The sequence below is a fragment of the Triturus cristatus genome, chromosome 8 (assembly GCF_964204655.1).
Source record: "Triturus cristatus chromosome 8, aTriCri1.1, whole genome shotgun sequence".
NCBI lineage: Eukaryota > Metazoa > Chordata > Amphibia > Caudata > Salamandridae > Triturus > Triturus cristatus.
Genome location: NC_140591.1, coordinates 1,186,721,907 through 1,186,742,111, shown reverse-complemented (window position 1 = coordinate 1,186,742,111; position 20,205 = coordinate 1,186,721,907). Strand labels below are relative to the sequence as shown.

The 20,205-nt window shown below is 44.6% G+C and overlaps 1 protein-coding gene across 2 annotated transcripts in view; it reads right to left on the bottom strand.

The window, feature by feature from the left end:
* Positions 1–20,205, bottom strand: part of OCA2 (OCA2 melanosomal transmembrane protein) — a 1,032,003-nt gene that overhangs the window by 141,467 nt on the left and 870,331 nt on the right. For both annotated transcript variants that reach the window (XM_085622873.1, XM_085622872.1), the window contains 2 exons: positions 9,180–9,273; positions 5,082–5,175 (listed from right to left, as the gene is read on the bottom strand). In XM_085622873.1, the coding sequence (XP_085478999.1) occupies positions 5,082–5,175; positions 9,180–9,273 (188 nt within the window). The remainder of the gene's footprint in view (positions 1–5,081; positions 5,176–9,179; positions 9,274–20,205) is intronic.

The following is a 20,205-nucleotide window of genomic DNA, read 5'->3' as shown; positions in this document are numbered from 1 at the left end:
CAAAGCAGCAGTCCAACAGAGTAGTAGTCCTTCCAGCAGCTCTTCTTCATGGCAGAGTGGTCACAGGTCCAGACGTGTACTAAAGTCATTGTGTCAGAGGTCCAGTACTTGTACTCAGTTGTGACTATGAAGTGTGGGAGATTTCAAAGTAAGCTTTGAAGTGCACAGAAGTCCTCCCTTTCAGCCTGGACTCCAGACTCACTACAGGGCAGTATGCAGCACTTTGTGTGTGGGCAGGACACAGCCTATTCAGGTGTAAGTGTGAGTCTGTGCCCAGTCCCCCCTCTCATCATGGCCCATCAAGACACACCTAAGCTCCCTTTGGGTGTGGCTGTCTAGAGGGAATACACAAAGCCTAGCTGTCACCCAACCCAGACAGAACAGAGACAGGCAGCAGGAACCAAATGGCCAACGTAATCAATTGCCAAGTTTCTAAAAGTGCAATTTAAAATCAGACTTCACCATAAGTTGTGATTTTAAATTGTCCAGAGACACCAAACTTAAATAGTTTATTTTTTTCACAATTGGGAATTTCATTTAAAAGATGTAATAAGTTAATACCAATATTATCCTATGGGAGACATAGGCCTTGCATTAGTGAAAAACTAATTTGGGAGTTTTCCTCTACAACGACATGTAAAACTTCAAAGTACATGTGCTGCCTTTTAAATACATTGCACCCTGGGTTATACAGGGCCTACCTTAGAGGTGACATATGTATACAAAGGGAAGGTTTAGACCCGGCAAGAGGTTTATCTTGAGGAAACTATGGCAAATAAGGAAAGAAGAACTTCCCATGTGCCATAAGGGCTGAGAGGTGATCACTGGTGGTAGTACACCCTCCCGTGTTTGACATTGTTCCACAATAAGTATCGCACGTTCTCGTGAACTAACTTCACAAGTTCCAGAAAGTAACCCTGGCTAGTTAGATATGGGAAGATTATACTGAAGCACTTCAGTTATTACCCACTAGAGGGTGGGGGAGGAAACAATGTATTTTGTTTATATTGCCCTCACACACACTAGTAGTGTCATGCTTCATCATCGGGTCACCCTGACTCCTAAAGGTCAGGGTGAGCTCGACCGTATTTTAGGGAGCTCTCGATGAGGGGGGAGTTAAAGATTAAAAATCCACAAACAGATCCCAGTATCCCTTTACTCGTGGATCTGTCAGGGATATTAAAATACTAAATAAGGGGGGTCACTTGGAGTTTTATGGTCCAATGACCCTAGTGCCATCTGTCTGCGGATTTTTAATCTTTAACTTCCCCTGGTCATATCTCATCAAGAGCTCCCTGAAATGCGGTCGAGCCCACCCTGACCTTTAGGAGTCAGGGTGACCCGATGATGACGCATGACACTACTCGAGTGTGTGAGGGTAATATAAACAAAAGGAATTGTTTCCTTCACCACCCTCTAGTGGGTAATAACTGAAGTGCTTCAGTATAATCTTCCCATATCTAACTAACCTGGGTTAGATTCTGGAACTTGTGAAGTTAGTTCACGAGAACGTGGGATACTTATTGTGGAACAAGAGGTTTATCTTGCAAGATCAAAGTGGCAGTGTAAGTCTACACACACATGCTCTGCAACGGCTTGCCTGAGCCATGGTTAGAGGGCTACTAAAGTGGGTGGCACAATCAGTGCTACAGACCCGCTACTAGCATTTAATTTACAGGTCCTGTGTCAGGTAGTGCACTTTAGTAGGGACTCTGCCACTTTGAGGGCACGGGCACACAAACCGGGCCGGACTGAGAACTCAAAGAGACCCTGGCATTTTTCTCGGACCAGCCCTCGAGGAGAGGGGGAATGAAAGTGGGAGGCATTGCTGCTTTTGTTTCTGCGGGGAGATATTGCAGCACCACTGCATAACAGGCTCCCAGCCTTTAAGCCTCTCGGGAAAATGCCCCATGTCTACTACGGCCAGTCCGGCCCTGCACACAGACAGGATCGGCTGCGGCAGGGCAGTGGCAGACTTTGAACTTGTGCGAATACCTTGCTTAGGCTAATATTTCAGTCTGACTCTTAAAATAGCTACAAATGCTAAAGCTATTCAAATAAACATTAAAAGATTAAACACATTATCTTGAGAATTTGTGCAGACCAATTAGAATGCGTTACATAAATTCAAATTAAGGAAATTAATGTCAGTAGTTGAAGAAGATCTCTTACTGCGGAAATTCAATTTCATATTTGAATTTATAGAGATTATAGGTGTTACTATTCTGTACCAGAACTTTTCTTTGCCAGCATCTGGGAAGTCACCTATACATGTCTAATATTCTTTTGCATCATTTACTTTTATAGTCCAGGAAGAAAAGCAAACAAGCGTGGGTTTAATTTAACTGTTTACAGTCCCTCCTTAAATAGAGCGCGGTCACATTTTTCGTTCAATATCGCCTCCAGTTGAATTTTTTTTATTTTATCCCCGGAGCAATCAAAATACCGGACCGACAGTCGGATCAAAAAATATCCACACATCAGAGAACAATTCGACACAGCATTAATTCCTTCTAGATTATACACTGCAAATTCAATGAACAGATTTCCATCCTCGGGCTGGGAAATAAGCTCTGCTGCATAGGGTGTGAAATCTGTAGCTGTCTTTTCAGGCACTCAAGATGTGCGGTGTAGAAAATGTAAAAAAAAAAGTCTAATACGCGATGTAAGAAAAAGCCTAAAACCATTGAATGTTACTTGCTTCATGGCAATAAAAAAACAGACGCTCAGATATTCAGACAGCAATAAACTTGCCCTGGTAAAAACAAACTAAGGAAAAGAGAGTCTCGCATTAAACCCATACAATGCATTTCTCACGCCTGAAGACCAGGGCTGGGTTGTTTCACGGTTAGTGATCGCACCGGTTACTTTACATTTGACGGCGAGGAGTCAAAGCATGGCATGCAAAATATAATTGTCTGATGGATTTCAATTTTAACACCTGAGAAGATCTGGCCAGACACCAACGATGTGAATGATTAAAAAGGATTCAAGTTATAAAAAACATAGCTTATGTAAGCGAACAAAAAAAAGTCAAATAAAAAATACCCCATGAATAAACAAATGTCTGCAGAGAGAAAATGCAAGTATTGATGTTTGTTGGTGCAAAGCAGCACTAACTTCTACAATCTGAAATGGAGGTAAATATCACACTTTTACCAAATGTATTATGGTGCTAAAAAGCACTTTGGTGAGAATTCGCTTCACCCGTATCGTTCTAAGGAATCTGGGCTCTTTAGGGTAGTCAAAATGAATAACAAGCATTGGCAATGCCAATAGGAGTGGCTTTAAAGGTTGTTGATTGGTAATGTGAAGCATTACAACTAAATAGTATAGTAATGGAAATGTATTTGAATGTGCAAAGAACTGTAGAATATTATTGGTGGAGGCTGAAAGGTAAGGTGGCAGTGCACTGTCAAGCCAGACCTAAAAATCCATCTACGTTAATGATTGCCTTTCTCCCATCTGTGCTGCTGCCAAACAAAATATTTAGTTATCCAAGACAAATGGCATTCCAATGTCAGGTGTATACCCCTGAAAGTTCAAGCTTAGGCAGCTGAATAAAAAAACATGATCACAGCTGTGTGGAGGGCAAGCACTTTTTTATGGAAACCCACAACTTCCGGCCAATCAAAACATGTACTTCTGGCTCCCAACATATGGATGTTGCAAAGCCCCTGATTAGTGATGCTCACATAATTGTCTGGCGACAGATGTGCTGTCCAGCCAGATCATAATGAACACTTTATCCCAGTTCAATCTGATAGTCCCTTCTATTTTCTTTGTAAAAAATCTCTAACAGAACTGGTGCTTGCAAATAATCTTCAACACATGCCTAGTGAAGAAGGTAAACGTAGGAATTTATAACACTTTAATAGAATTATAACTTCAACAAGAACCAGAGTTGAAGCAAATAAGTAACAATGTTTCACTAGGGACTTATTTCAGAAGCACGTGTGCAACATTTTTAGTAAAAATAACAAATGCAATAAGTGCTAAGGAAATCGGCACCCAACAAACATATTACATTATGAGACTAGATATATATATATATATATATATATATATATATATATATAGAGAGAGAGAGAGAGAGAGAGAGAGAGTTTGGTTTCTGAACTGAAAAATATTGGTAGGTGAAAGTGTGTATAAATTTACAAAGCAAACAACTTTGGTCAGAATACACGATATGCTTTTACTGTTGAAGGTTGATAGAGGGCCTTGTCTGCTCACTGCTTCTTGAGGTTTCGATTTTATATATTATTGACTAGGTCATTACCAGAACAAAAGGAACGGGGGTGGTCTAGTGCCTACACCAACTACTGAATCAGAACACACTGAAGAACATGTGACATTTGATAGCATGAGCTATGAGTCAGACTGCCAGCGATTCATGACTGTCAGCGCCCATCAGCACAGATCATCACTGTATGCCCAGTTGGTGCATGGTGCCCTAAATCGTTTATTTGTGTCTATATACACACTAGCATCTACCACTATTTTCCTTGTGTGATCACTATAGGCACTGAGCACCATACTCACTGACTTTGTGGAAGGAGTGCAAGGTCCCCTTCTAAAATGTGAACGTTAAGGTGGAGATTAGCCTCTAGATAGAAATCAGGGCCTTATGCTTGCTTGAGTAGTGCAGTTGATGTGCCTGGAGAATTGTGTATGGGGGATGGGAAGAGGAGACTGGGGGAAATATCAGGTAAAATATTGTAGCACCCACCTTTTTTCCAGACAAATATCTAATTTCCAAGATGGCCTATGCAGGTGATACTTTTATCCCTATGCAGTCAGCTTTTTAATGTTTTCTTTGATGCTCTGATTTAGGGCCCATTGTCAGTGCTCACAATAGGTGGAAAAATACCAAGATACAAATATTGCTTTGGTATTTTTGTAACAAAATAATAATGTTATGGTATACAGTGGGCAATGAATTTTAATGGAAACTTCTGCTGTAGGAAATCAAATGTTTCATATTTCACATGCGAAATCCAAGACAAAAAGTAATATATAGCACTGAGAAAACAGACCCCGACTGCACAATATACTGAGAGTGTCATGTAAAAGAAGCTTACCTGAAAAATTCCATGAAAGAGAAGCCATAACCATGCTGTTCTGCTATCCCTGCACAAACAACATTTGCTGATGCTCCAATCAAGGTCCCGTTACCTTTAGGGCGAAATGTAATAATATATTTACTATATTTGATTGTTATGGGTTATTTCAAGCACTTTCTATTGTTAAAAACGTAATATGGACTGTTGTGATAACACAGTCAAGTGTGCAGGTAAATAATTACTGATGCAAACTAAGTCAGCACCGTGTTCCCACAAAGCTCATGAAATTAGGAGAATGACAAGATTTATATCACAAAATAGTAACAAAACGCTATCCACACACCTTACCTAGTTCCACACCAAAAGGATCTGGCCTTGAAATTGCTTGAATTTTAAATTCAGTGAGGATAAAGGAAACAAATCTTTAGTTAAAGAAGGAGTCACTAGTTTGCAAAAACTGTTCAGCTCAATAGTTTTTGCTATTGTTTATTTTCCTCAAATTTTGTCATGAGAAATTGGATTCAACCATTGATTATTACTGTTGGGCTTTTTTTTTTTAAGTCTGATCAGTCGAAACCCAAAGGGCCAACACTCTTCTGCCATTCTGTCTGTGCCAGCCACAGGATGAGTGCAGTGATATGGCTCAGTTCTCTGGTTCGGCCTGCCCTCAACTCTGTATATTTCAGTACCCCTATGGGGTCTTAACAACCTCATGACAACAAATGGCACCAGTCAGAACAGCAAACTCTGATTATACCTCACAGCAGCACAATGCAAAACTGCTCAATCAACCATTTTGCATGCGCTCACCTCAGGTGACTAGAGGGGCAATTCAAAGTGTGACATAGCCAGAGTACTGAAGCATCAGGTCAAGCAACAAATTCATTCAGGTTACCATCTGTGGTGCCACCATAGCAGGAAGCAAAAGACACACAATTGATGGACGGAATGCAGAACAAATCAAAACATTCACCCCCAGTCAAGAGGCACAGGGTCAGACTGATTTGCATATGGCCATGTCTGAACTGGGGTGGCAGAGTGGGCTAAAGAACGGTGATGGATCAAACCCAGATCTGTTGACTGGGTGTGAGTGTTTGATCGGTTCTGATGCTCTGTCCATCACCACCCCCTTTTGTACCACCATAGCAGGAAGGCAGGATCTGATTGTTCATCTGAGGGATGCAGCTTGTGCATGGTGATGCAACTCGTGAGCTCCAGCTCCAACAGCCTTCTTAGAAGCTGACCATCTTTACTGTATTAGTACTTAAAATCGTTACAAGAATAATAAATATAAAACTCCGATACATCAGCAGGAAGGATTAAAAATGATACCAATTAAATTTAAAACATTATCTACACAAGACTTTAAAACCCACAGCTGAACAGCCTTATCACGTGTTATTTTGTGAACATGTAGGGACGCCGTATGTTCAAATTATGCACGGACAAGGCCAAATGTAACCAAGCTATTCAATAAGATACCCTGAAATCAGGCTCCTGCACATGGTGCCACCAGGAAATCACACCATGGCTTACAATGCCCGTTCTCAGTGAGGGAAGCTTTTAATTTAATGAGCCACATACTAGTCATAAAAGGTTTGGTAGGCATGCTGACCATTACTTGACTCCAAACTCTAGGGTTGATGGAAATCTGAATTCCAGCTATATTCATTACTATGGAACCTCAAACCTCCCTATGTGGTCTATACCCTCACAGCTCTACGTAACAACAGAAGAGGCATGGCTACAAGAATACGTTTAATAACCAGCCTGAGGACACATGTAAGTTGTTAAACCTGTTACTGTGCTCGAATCGCATCGACTGGAGTGACCCCTCCTCGGTGTCCTGTGACCTCAGTTGTGGTGGACCCAAAACTGGGTAGCCAAGTACTCCTGTCCAGCACTTGACTCTCAGGGTAGCAAGAGAGAGCAGTCCAAGGCTTACTCAAGGTGGTGAGGTGGGGTTAGACATTCAGAATACAGGGCACACCATACTACCAGCTCATAAAATCAATGTCCAGTCAGTGCTTTACGTTTTAAAAAGTAAAGTACTTTAGTACACACACGATAATTATACTACACATAACACTAGGATAAACAGAGAAAATGAGATGTCTCTACAAACCACTGAGCCACAGTTACGACCCCACACAGTAATATAGCTCCTAGACGCTAAGCACTATAAAAAGATAGTTAACATATAGACACACAATTAAAACTGAATATTACAGACCAAGTTGCACAGGGTTGCTCTCATTCTCTAGAGCCATGATACCAATACTTGTGTTGAAATTATATAGTTTCATCATTTGATGTGAAGTCAAATGTTCTTGATCAGCCCTTAACCCCTCCCACCCAAAGAAACAGAAATGCCCTCCCATCCTGCGTGAGGACACAGCTCTGATCACAGGTGCCCGATGTCTTGGCCCAGTCTGTTGGAGTCCCACTAATCCAGGAGCCACTGGCTTGCTGTAGGGGTGTAGTGGCTGGCCAAAGTGCCAGTACACCCTGATACCGCAAGGGGCCACAAAAAGGATGGTAGGGCCCTGTATCATGGGACAATCTTTACCAGCTACAGATTGTAAATGGGAGGCCCATGCAGGCTCCCCCAGCACAGGGGAGGGGTCTGGGCAAAGTGATCTCACCTCAAGGACTGGGATCAAGCTTCCTGTCTACCTCTGACTCCGTTGACGTGCTGCAAGTTTCCTTATCTTGAGCAGCTGTCTAAAATTTCCTTGCGTTCCCAAGCGGCTGCTCCATAAGTCTCACACGAACAGCTGGTTCTCTGACCGATGCCCTTGCTCCTTATCAATCTGGCAAATTCCTTTTCAACATAATTCATCAGTCATAGAGAAAACTTCCTCAAGTTCCAGATGTGGTGAGAAAGCTTCTTATCTTGCCTTCACACCACGGGCCCTGGCTGGCTTTCTTGATAGAATCGTAGGCCAGTCCTAAACATACACTGACTGCTAAGACCAGACTTTTATAACCTCTGATTGATAGGATGACCAAATCAGGGGGACCTGCGACTTTTGAAGCATGAGTGCCTCTCCAACCGGGAGGCACAATTGTGACGTGTTCACTACATGTCCAAAGCATGCACAGGATAACTTACTGTCTTTCTCCGCACAGACTCTCCATGCTAGCCCTGGCTATTCCCAAGAGAGGAATTTTATTTAACTCAAGACCAGGAGTCGTTGACTATCACTCAACAGAAAAGGGGGGGGGGGAGCGTCCCTAACAGAGTTAGTGCAGCTAAACACAGATAAGAGCAGATGTCTACTCCCAGCCCACGAGGCTTCTCCAAGGAATAGAGAGGGGCCTGGAGAACTGGAATGTCCAGCAGGAGAGCTCACATTACACACAGTGGCTCAGCTCACCATCCTTTCCCAATATACCCGCTGGCTCACAAACACACATTCCAGGTAGACAAAGGTAAAAGGAACTCAGGCAAAGGAGACTGCACAGATTTGATCAGGAGGGTGACTAGTAACCCACCCCTCCTAGAATACTGGGATATCAGGCTATAGATGTATTGCTGTCACCACTGTCGGTCTCCCACAGCCTGGGTAAAGAGGGCAGTAGCCACTCTCTGTGAAATAGAGGGGTGCACTAATCATTCCCCCCTCGACTTCAGGGCCAAGCTCTAGGGTCTCAATCCATGTAAACAGACCGTCAGTGGACATGCATGATTGTCGTGCACACTGAGGTATAGATCTAGAAAAAAGAGTAACTTTTTAGCGACTTTCCTGGAGGTCTGCCTGAAGGCAGGGGAAGCACACTCTCCAGAGACATGCAGAAGACTTCCTGTTCCAACACAAGTGATCAATGTTGTCTTTTTTTTAAAAATACATTTCGGTTATTCTTTGAAGAGTGTAATGTGACAATGCTTTGCACTACCATATTAAAACAAAAATAAATACACATATACAACATAAAACAATGTGCCCGCCATGCCTATCTTAAGAGGAAGGCAACCCCCTCAGCAAGAAAGTACACTCTGATAAAGAAAAACAAATGCATCAAAATAATAAAGGTTAGGAGAACCAGACATGCTTTCTTTTTAGTCAGCATCATAAATAATTCTGGACTGTCACGTAGAATCGTTCTGCTCACCTCCAAGACATGCTCCCATCGCTAAGGCGAAGATCAGTGGTTTCACTGGCAGGTTTACGTCGGCGTCAAGGCTCAGATTGATGAGCACTGGGATCTGTTGGGAGTCAAAGACGCAAGCATCACTGATGAATCAAAGCCAGGCCTTGTCATGAATACTGAAGATTTGACTGTGTTTCTTACTTTTTACTTAGAAAATAATGCCTTGATGTTTAATATCTATAACACTGATTTTCTATTTCAATTAAAAAAGCAGCTGCAGTGGCATAACAAAATCCTTCACCCCACCCCCGTGGTGTGGGGGACCCTCGAGCTCCAGGGGCCCCCGTGGCATAGGCAGAACCCTGGCCTGAGAGCTTCAGACTAGTTCTGGAGTGTGGGGGGGGCTGCATGTACCCGGGGGCCTCCTCAAGTTTTGTTACGCCACTGAGCAACTGCCTTTGTGAGTCTTTCATGAACCAGGTTTGACAGAATTTTTTGTTTGTATGCAGTGACTTCAATACCATATTTTTGGGTTTGTTTACCATGGCACTCAGCGCTACAAATTTCTTGGTACTATCTTTTCAAAAACGAATTATTTCCCACGGATTAGAATACTTTAATGGTACAGTAAGAGGCTGGTTTATAGATTAGAAAACCAAGTGCAGCCTATTACTATTGGTTAGCCTTCTAATCAATCTTATTTGAATACTTCTTATTCTATGGCCTTTCCTCTTGTGCTTGTCCGTCCCTTGGACCATAATTTCTTTACCATGCTTTTGATAAATGACATGTATCCATTGACTGCTCACATTCAGCGACTACTGTTTTTTGGCAAACAATGGGAGTACATGTTTTCTTGTTGCATCCTATGTGATCTGCTTCTCCTTCAAATATCTGCCCCATGCACTCTGAGTTGCTCCATCCTCCTCCCCAGCTTGTCCGTTGCTTTTCCCCAACCCTACCTGCTTGTCTTTTTTATTTTGAACTCTGCCTCAAGTTTCTCCTTTACTCTCATCAGTGGCGGCTCCGCCGCTATGGCGGAAGAGTGTCGCCCCACTGCTTCACAGCAGAGCCAACCTTTGAAACATAAAATGATAATAACTTTAGTTATTATCAGTTTATGGTTCGTGTCCGTCTGCGTTGCCGGCCGGTGGCGCTCCTCTGATCTGGGCGCAGGTGGGGGGGGGGGCTTGGAGTGGTTTACCCACACTTAAGTGTGCAAGGACTGTTTGGTCGGCCCTCTCGGGCCACCCAAAACAGTTGTGGGCACTGCTCTGTTCTCCATGCAGGCTGCAATACAGCCTGCATGGAGAACATGCCCACCCCTTCAGCCCCTGGCTGAGCGCCGGGTCACAGCGCTCAGACCAATCACAATGCTGCATTGCAGCATTGTGATGGGCTTAGGGGAGGGATACTGGCTACCTGCTTCCTGTTGGGGCAAGAAAGCAAAAGACACACAATTGATGGACGGAATGCAGGACAAATCAAAACATTCACCCCCAGTCAAAATCGCCAAAGACACACAATTAATGGACGGAATGCAGAACAAATCGAAGCATTCACCCCCAGTCAAGAGATCTGGGTTAAATCCATCATTCTTTTGCTCACCATGCCACCCCAGTTTGGACCTGGCCATATCCAAATGAGTCTTGACCCTGTGCCTCATGGGAACAGTCCAGCCCAAACTGCCAAGCCAGGTCCTCCCTGGACCGGAAACAAGCAGCCTGGGACCGGTTTCGGGGTTTCACCCCTCTTCAACCAGGATAGCTTGATTCTAGTGGCACAGTGAGCCCAGGACTCACATCTGGGCATACCTGGCGCACTTAGGGCAAGAATGCAAAAGACACACAATTGATGGACGGAATGCAGAACAAATCAAAACATTCACCCCAGTCAAGAGATCTGGGTTGAATCCATCATTCTTTTGCTCACTATGCCACCCGGTTTAGACCTGCCCATATGCAAATCAGTCTTGACCCTGTGCTCTCCGTGCCATTGGAGTCAAGCTATCCTGGCTGATGAGGGCTGAAAGCCCGAAACCGGTCCTAGGATGCTTGTCTCCAGTCCAAGGAGGACCTGGCCTGGCAGTTCGGGCTGGACAGTTCCCATTTGTCAAGACTGATTTGCATATGGCTGGGTCCAAACTGGAATGGCATGATGAGCAAAAAAACGATGGCTTTAGGCCCAGATCTCTGTACTGGGGTGAATGTATGACATTGTTCTGCATTCTGTCCATCAATTGTTCTTTTTACATTTGCTTCCTGTTGGGGGCAGGAGAGCAAGAGCAGAGAAGACACAGGACCCGGCCTCAAGGTAAGTTTATTATTTTTTTTTTATTCGCCCCCTCCTTTCCCCACGTGCTACACCCCTCCAAACCCCCCCTCGCGACCCCAGCGCTCGACCCCCCCCACCCACAAGCCATGCCAGCTGTCCCGACTCTTGTGCCTTTTTAACCCCTCATGATCACTTCACCATCCATTCCTTCGTTGCTTTCCTGCACCTCCCATGGAAGTGTTTAGAAAATGTTTTTTTGCAATGTTTTGAAGTGCCCAGCAGTTTCAATTTGGCAGCCACACTTTTTAGAAAATGCTCTTTTGCACATGTTTAAACACATTTTTTTAATTACCGCTCCAAGTTTGGTGTCTGCCATCATGTAATGGTAAAAAAATTAAGAATTTGCAGTGTCATCATGCCATATGTGTGGTGAAGTGCGTATACATAATCATGCTGGGCCACCAAAGCGTCATGATCATACGCACAAGAGAAGATGCATGCACTCAACTGTGCTGTTTTTCAGCATCACCAAAAACAATGAGAAAGCCAATAGGTCTGAATTAGCACCTAAAAAGGGCATAATATATTGGCTTTTCCAAAGCTTGTATAATAATTTGTTTCCAAAGAGTGTGGTACAAAGTAGTTGTTTGTGTGGTCCTCACAAAAAAATTAGCTTTTGATTTTGAAGTGCCCGGGACACAAAGAAACCTTTAGCTGTGTCCTTGTTGGATGGCTAACTGATTTGTAAACCATGTATCAATAGGATTACTGGTGTGATTATTCTATTCATGTTCATTGTAAATGTTATTTTAATGTAATGCCTTAATCAAAACATTTTTTCCGCAAACAAATCTACACATCCGTATGCACAAGATTTGTTAATTAAGTCAATATTAAATATAGCTCATTTATTTTTTGAAGCACTAAAGTTGAAAACATAGGCGGCCTATCCCCAATGGCATTCAGAAGTATATAAGAGTATTTCTTTAGCACTACTACATCTACATTTAAGATGCCTTTTTGAACTGGCAATACATTTAAAATGGGAATATTCTCATACATTTAACACATTGAGAAATGACTGTGCCCTCTTCAATTTTTTTCTAATTGGGAGTTGGACACTTTAGAGGCCGATCCCCAAAAGCATTGGAGTCCACAAAGTAATAGGCCTGCATGTGCATAAAACTAGAAGCTGAATGGTAGTCAAAGAAGGAAAAGTATGTCCCAGAAATGTTGTTTCTACTGAATATTTTTTAAATAAATCTTAGTGTGTGTGAACTTCAATGCTCATGAGATATGCATGGCAAATGTCATGGCAGGGTACAATATTCTCAGTACTTTAAAAATGTTTTACAGGGGGGCGTGGCCAGCCAAGATGGCCGTGTGGACGTGATGGACGAGGGCTCCACTGCCAAAACACGAACAATAGAAGAAAACGAGAGATATATGCAAAGGAAACAGAAGATCCTTACCCTGGAATAGAGAGTCAGAGCTCATTGGAGAAGTAGAACAGAGAAACTGCAACCGGACGGCGGCCGTTTAAGGACAGGCTGGCGGGGGACAGGCTCTGTGGAAGAGACGGCCCACGACCGAGGCAGAGAAAGCCCCGAGCGGCAGAGTGAGGAATCCACGGCTCCGGTGGGGATATCGTGCGGCGCTGCTCCTCCCTGCTCCCACCTCAGAGACAAACAGAGCATCGAGGGATAGCCCCGGCGATGCAGTGAGTGAGGAGAGCGGGGCACGCTGGGCGAAGCCAGAGGTGCCAGCACAGGAGAGCAGCGGGGAGGGCCGCTAAAGGATTCCAAGCAATGTGAGGGGCATCAACACAGCAGCGACGCCTGAAGACAGTGTGATTTTGTAGTGGGGAACACCGGTAGAGCAATTAACCGGCCCACCACTGACTAATCCCCCGATGCCTTAACTTAAAATAGTGACCGCTCGAGACGCACAGTACGAAGAGAGAAGCCTGTACTCAAGTAAAACGTACTGGCACTATGGAAAGGCAGCACAGCACAGACGATAAGGAGTGCAAGATTACCCTTAAACTGTACACTCTTACCGCTCAACATTTTGATACTGGAGCGAACAGCATAGACAAAATAATGAACTAAGGTACAAAGGAGCACCGGCACCACCGCATGTAAAGACGCCGGAGGCGCAAAATCACAACAATTATTAAGAGTGGGCCTTACCTCAACACCAAGACGAAGATGGACAGAGGAACAATGAGAAAGAAAGACACCCAAGATGAGGCCTCAGGTTACAATTCGAGGCCCTCTCGCAAGGCCCTAAAACAACCACTTGTACCATGGGTAAACAAGGTCAGGCCTTCCGGGGATAATGAAATGGCAGGGGGAAGTTGCAGACACCAAACCCCTGGCGGACTCTTTCTGCGGCCAAAGTAATGCGGGAGAAATAGGGAGCGTCCTCATGCCACCCAATAAACAGCAGAACAGAGTCTACAAGTACTACACCCCCATGGGTACCAAAGATCCACAGTCGTCCACAGGAGGGGGGACACACATGGGGCTAACAAAGGAGGACCTTCTGATGTCGCTCCGGGAATTCAAGCAGGAACTACAGAATCAGCTCAAGGCAGACAAAGTCATTGGAAACATTAAGGGAAGACTTCAGTGGCAGACTCATCACACTACAACAAGATGTCGACTCGGTGGGGTCAGAGTGATGGATGTGGGGACCAAGGCTACAGATCTCGAACAGCAAATGGACCAAATAGCATCCACCACAAAGGAACCACAAACTCAACTACAGGCAGTACTCCTGAAAAATGAAGACTTGGAAAACAGGTCAAGACGCAAGAACATAAGAATCTGGATCCTGGACGAAGGAGCAGAGGGCCCAGATCTCAAGGCCTTCATAACCGGTCTCTTCGCGGAGAAACGGGGAACAACAGCCATCAAAAATAAGCTGAAAAGGGTGCACAGAGTGGGAAGGCTTACCCCAGAAGCGTCGACCACGCGACATTTTGGCAAAACTACACTTATTCAAAACCAAAGAAGCCATTCTACAAGCCGCCAGGAAAGAAAAATACAGAGTTCCAGGGATTAAAGTGTGACCTGTACCAGGAAATCACATCTGCGACACTAATGCGCTGTCAACAATTCAGGCCCATCACCAAAAAGCTGAGAGACGACAACATCAGATTCAGATGGACTTACACCTTTGGTTTGGATTTTGAAATCTGCAATAAAGTACGTCACATCACAGATGTCAAGGAGGCTCACGGCCTTCTGGGGCTCCCGATGTCGGTAGACTACACCAGCCTGGACAATCGAGACCAATGCAGAAATTCTCCCCCAGGTACAAGGAATGGAGTCTCATGGCAAACACATCGACCTCCCAGAACACAGAAGAAACTAGGACTAACAGAAACTTCCTGAAAACACTCATATTATAGGACCCTCACTGGGATGAGGGCTGCTCCTTACAGGGGACTGTGAGACTGGACCGATAACGGACACCATCGAGACAGCATACAGTCTAGATTAAACTCAGCCCTTACAACACTCCACAATCTGGATACAGCAATCTCGAACTCTACATACATCTAGTGCCTTGGCGCACACCAAAGGGATACACCAACAGGATCTAACAAGGCGAAACAATCATATCTTCTCACCGTGAACATGTGAAGGAATTTCAGCAGTGGACATTGGTCCAATTCACCTCCAATGTATAACCATTGCCATGATGGTGAACTGATCTGGGGACGTGTTGTCCCATTGTTAACATGTTATACAGTTTGGCCTTTATTGTTCCTCCATTACTTTCTTTTGGTTTGTTATTTTACTTTGAGGCCTGGGTGACCAGGGAGCTAGGGGGGGAACAAACTTGGTGACAGACCCCTGGAGAGGAAGGCTCGAGACACCAGGAGGATGTGGGTGAGACCAGAGAGGGAAGGGGAAGAGGGAGTCAGGGGTTTGAATGGGAAGGGTTTGAGTGGGAAGGTCACACGCGCGTACACTCCATCATAATGGTACTCACCACACTCTAATGGAATGTTAGAGGTATGAATGCTCCCTCCAAGCGTCAGAAGATTTGGAAATACCTCACAGGCCAACATTATGATATAGTAGCACTACAGGAGACCCATCTCAAGAGAGCGGAGGATGATGGATTAAAACACAAGACTTACCCACTCATATACAAATCTTCTTCCACCACAAAACACAATGGAGTTGTTCTCCCATTCCACTCCTCACTCAAGTTCCAACCCTAAGACTACAAAATGGATAAGGAGGGGAGGGTAATCCTAGTAAGGGGTCAGATTTGAGGGAAACTGTGTACAATTGCATCAGCATATGCACCTAATATTAATCAGGCAGCGTTCATACCCAATACCTTATCCCTACTTGGGGGAGTCGCAGTGGGAGACATAATCATGATGGGGGACTTCAACCTCACCTGGCATTCAGGGACTGTTAGCATGCATCCAAATAGATCACCCACAGGGAGCTTCCCAAAACAATTGAAACAGGCCATCCAGGAAATGGACCTAAGAGACACATGGAGAGACGCACACCCGGAAGATAAAGACTACACATTTGTTTCCCACATCCATTGCACCTACTCTAGACTTGACTATATGTTCAGGAGTCAAGCCTTAAATAAACTTGTAAGAGACTCCATCATACATTCCATTCAGGGAGACTGATCACGCCCCACCTCGACCTTTAGAAGATGGTTCTTTCCCAATGCACTAGCCCAGGAAAAAACACTACGGGACGCACTTAGAACAACCATCAGAGACATCTTCCAACTAAATGACCCACAAGACAAGTTCTTAGCAAAAACATGGGATGCATTCAAGGCAGTGGTGAGGAGCCAATGCTTAACTCTGATGGCTGCGCTCAACAGAGGATAGAAGAAAGGACCAATTGAGAAAGAGAGCTGAAAACACTTGAACACACCCACAAGGCTAACCCCATGCTAGCATTCCAAAGAAAAGTAACAGCCCTAAAAGGAAAATTACAGGCAATATACTCTAATAGAGTGGAACTGATACTGCTAAGACTTAGACATCATACGCACAGGGCAACAGGATGGGATCACACATAGCTCATCAGTTACGTATGGGCAACAGGATGGGATCACACATAGCTCATCAGTTACGTATCAAGAGAGAGGGAAGGAATACATCGGAGACATACAAGCTCAACAGGGACCCTGTCACGGGAAGATTCAGGGAAAGCATTATATTTAGGGACTTTTACAGCACACTATGTACAGTTGACCAATCCAACCTACAGGCACAAGCGGATTACCTTTAAGCAGTAGCTCTCCCACAGGTCACCCCTACCCAGAATGAACAACTGGGTGAACCCATAACAGAGGAGGAGGTGAGTCTGGCGCTAAAACTACACAAATCACCAGGCGCAGATGACCTGACAACACAATTTTATAAAACTTTTAGTGCAGAACTGATTCCCCATCTGACCACCCTTTTTAACCACATCGGGAACACCCAGCAGGTTACACACTCCATGCGTGAAGCGCTTATTACAGTGATTCCAAACCAGGGAAAGATCCAAAACAATGCAGCTCTTATCGCCCCATAGACCTCCTTAATTTAGATGCTAAGCTATACTCAAACATTTTGGCAACGGCAACGGGATGCCAGGATTGGTAGACCCGGATCATCACAGCTTCATCAAGGGCAGACAGACACACGACAACATATGCAGGGTAAAACACCTAATAGAAAAGACTACTAATAAACAACTCCCTGCAGTCCTGCGAGGCCTAGACGCCGAAAAGGAGTTTGACAGGGTGGACTGGCCATTTCTCTTTCAAACACTTCAGAAATTTGGCTTCTGCAAAACCTTTATAAATATGATAAAGGCTAACTTTGCAGCCCCAAGCACCAGAATCCTAGCCAACGGTATAAGTTCAGATCCTTTTCTACTGGGGAGAGAGACGAGACAGGGGTGCCCATTATCCCCACTTCTCTTCACACTCAGCACTGAACCTTTGAGTCCCTCTAAATTTTGCGGCTAGACGATCAGAGGAGTCGACTTCGGTCCAGACGAGCATAAGATCACTTTGTTCACCACCGTTATATTACTAACACTTTCAGAACTGCAACGCTCTCTCAGAACACTTCAGGAGGAGCTGAAAAGCTTCAAAGAGGTGGCAAGATTACGCATTAACCTCCCCAAATCCTTACTCCTCAACCTAACCCTACCAGAGGCAGAGATGAGTACCCTGGTAGCCACAACGCCGTTTCAATGGGCAAGAAGGAATTATTTTTTTTTTATTTTAAAGCGCAACATTCATCCTGACGGATAACACGGCGCTGTCTTGCGGAACACATGGTAGGGTATGTTGGGTATAAAACTCACCCCTAAAATCTCGGGACTATTTGCAGCCAACTATCCCCAACTCTTACGCCAGCTACAAACAGATCATACATGATGGGCACCACTATATCTGTCCTGGATTGGCAGAATACACGCCATTAAGATGGTGGTCATCCCGAAATTTCTGCACTTATTCCAGAGCCTACCCATCAAACTAGAAAGAGACTTCCTACAGGGAGCCCATACGCTATTTAAGAAATGTATCTGGTGAAACAAATGACCAAGGCTCCCAATCAACCTCTTACGGAAGCCTTCTGATGAGGGAGGAATGGCATTGCCAGACCTAACCCTTTACTATAGGGCGGCACAACTCCGCGTTATGGTGGAATGGTCCCAAAGTGAGTAAGATAAACACTGGCTTCATGTGGATCGGGCGGTTACAGGAAGGGTAAAATGGGATGTTCTTTGGAAGCAGAAAGTGGACCGACCCCTAATGCCTATTTAAGCACACCCACTAGGAGGACTCTTAAAACATCGGACACCGTACTGAAGCAGACTGAATGGACAACGTTACCCTTGCCATTTACCCCCATAATACACCACAACCCAGAATTTACTCCAGCGCTACAAACTGGGCCCTTCGATGCCTGGAAAGAGGGGGGATGCCTTACCCTGGCTGACATCTTCCACAACTGGGATATATTGACCTTCGTGCACTGCCAAAGGGACTTCAACCTCCCAAACACAGAATACTTCCACTACCTCCAATTGTGCCACTGGGTCCTACAACCCAACATTAGAGAAGGGGCAACAAGGGAACTCACGACACTAGAACACTTCGTAAAAGGGTCAGGGACAGTATAAGGGGGAATATCGTTTCTCTACTCTTTGCTTTTACATAGACTACCGTCCCAGCGCCCACGCCACCCTGAATTTTGGGAACGCATACTAGGCCATAATATTACAGAGATACAATGGAAGGTCCTATGGAGGGACATTAAGGGACACAATCATTCTCAAGGGCATCGAGAAGCACACTAGAAGATACTATGTGACTGGTACCTATACCCTACCAAATTAAAAAAGATATTCCCTAACCCATCAGACCCCTGCTGGAGAGGGTGTGGACTTCCACCACATATGGTCAGATTGGCCAACAATCCGGCCCTTTTGGAGGGAATTCCTGGCCCAAATCAAAGAGATTCTGGGGTACCTGATCCCAGACAACCCAGATTTTGCGCAACTAGGTCTCCGAGACCCTTGTTTGAAATACCAAACATCTGCCGACCAAGCTATAATGTGGCTATGCTTGGGGGCAGCCAAGAAGGCCATAGCCACAGCCTGGAAGAAGAAAGAGGCACTAGCCTTGACACAATGGCACGCACGTCTAAGGCAAGCACTCATTATGGAACACATGAGCGACATCTTTCGAGATGAATTTTGAAAATAGTGGTGGCCCACCGGTCAGCTACCTATCCAAAGGCCATCCGCTAAACACCCGCCCTTCGAGAGTCAGGGCACTGCATGTTTTCCAATTCTGATTGTGCCACTGCCCCTGCTAGAGTTCACTCCAACACTAAAGTTACAACCCCACATCACCCAGGTCCTCAACTAGGCCAAGTTAGGTTTATGTTTACACTTTTTCTTCTGCTTACCTTTGAATTTTGGTTTTGGGTCTCTCTTTGACTCTCCTCTCCCTTGGTACATATATAGAAGTGATAACATAACAGTTTAGGGGGGGCTCAGCCCCACGACATGGGAGGACCGAGGGAGTGGGGAGGGTTCAATTTAGGGGAGAGGATTGAAAATGGATTATATGCTTCTTGGTAATATATGACTTAGCACTCAAAGGGGTGACCCATCCCCCCCCCGGCCTAGCTGTCAGATACTGTACATAGAGCTAGCTACTCAAGGGACACAGGCGAGGAAAACGTTGTTGTGCTACATTTGGAAAAAGCAATAAAAACAAGTTTGAGAAAAGCTTTTTTTATAGCCATAGCATGAATATACATGGAAGTTAACCCAGCTCTTCAGTAACCACAGCGCACAAGATTATTCAGATCCCTCAGAAGTTGAGGTCTTAGAGATGGGTACCAACGACTGTTTAAATGGCAAGTATAGTGGTGAATGTCCTGCTTGCAAGTTATTTTTGGTTGTAGGGAATTAATCAATTAACTTTAAGCAAGCCCTGAGAGAGCTGCATTACAAGTGCCTCGACCATGGCACACATGGGAGTTTGCACCTGAATCAGGATTGAAACTAGCACAGTGATAATGCAGTTTATCCCCACCATACAAATTTTGCCAGTTAAAAAGTTGCAGAATTTCTGTGGGGAAATACCACGGATTGAGCTTTGGAGCTTGAAACACAAGAATATGTGCAAGTGTTACTGAGTTATACACACAACTTGAATGAAGAGGTAATCCGACACAGGGTGTATATTGAACCCCATG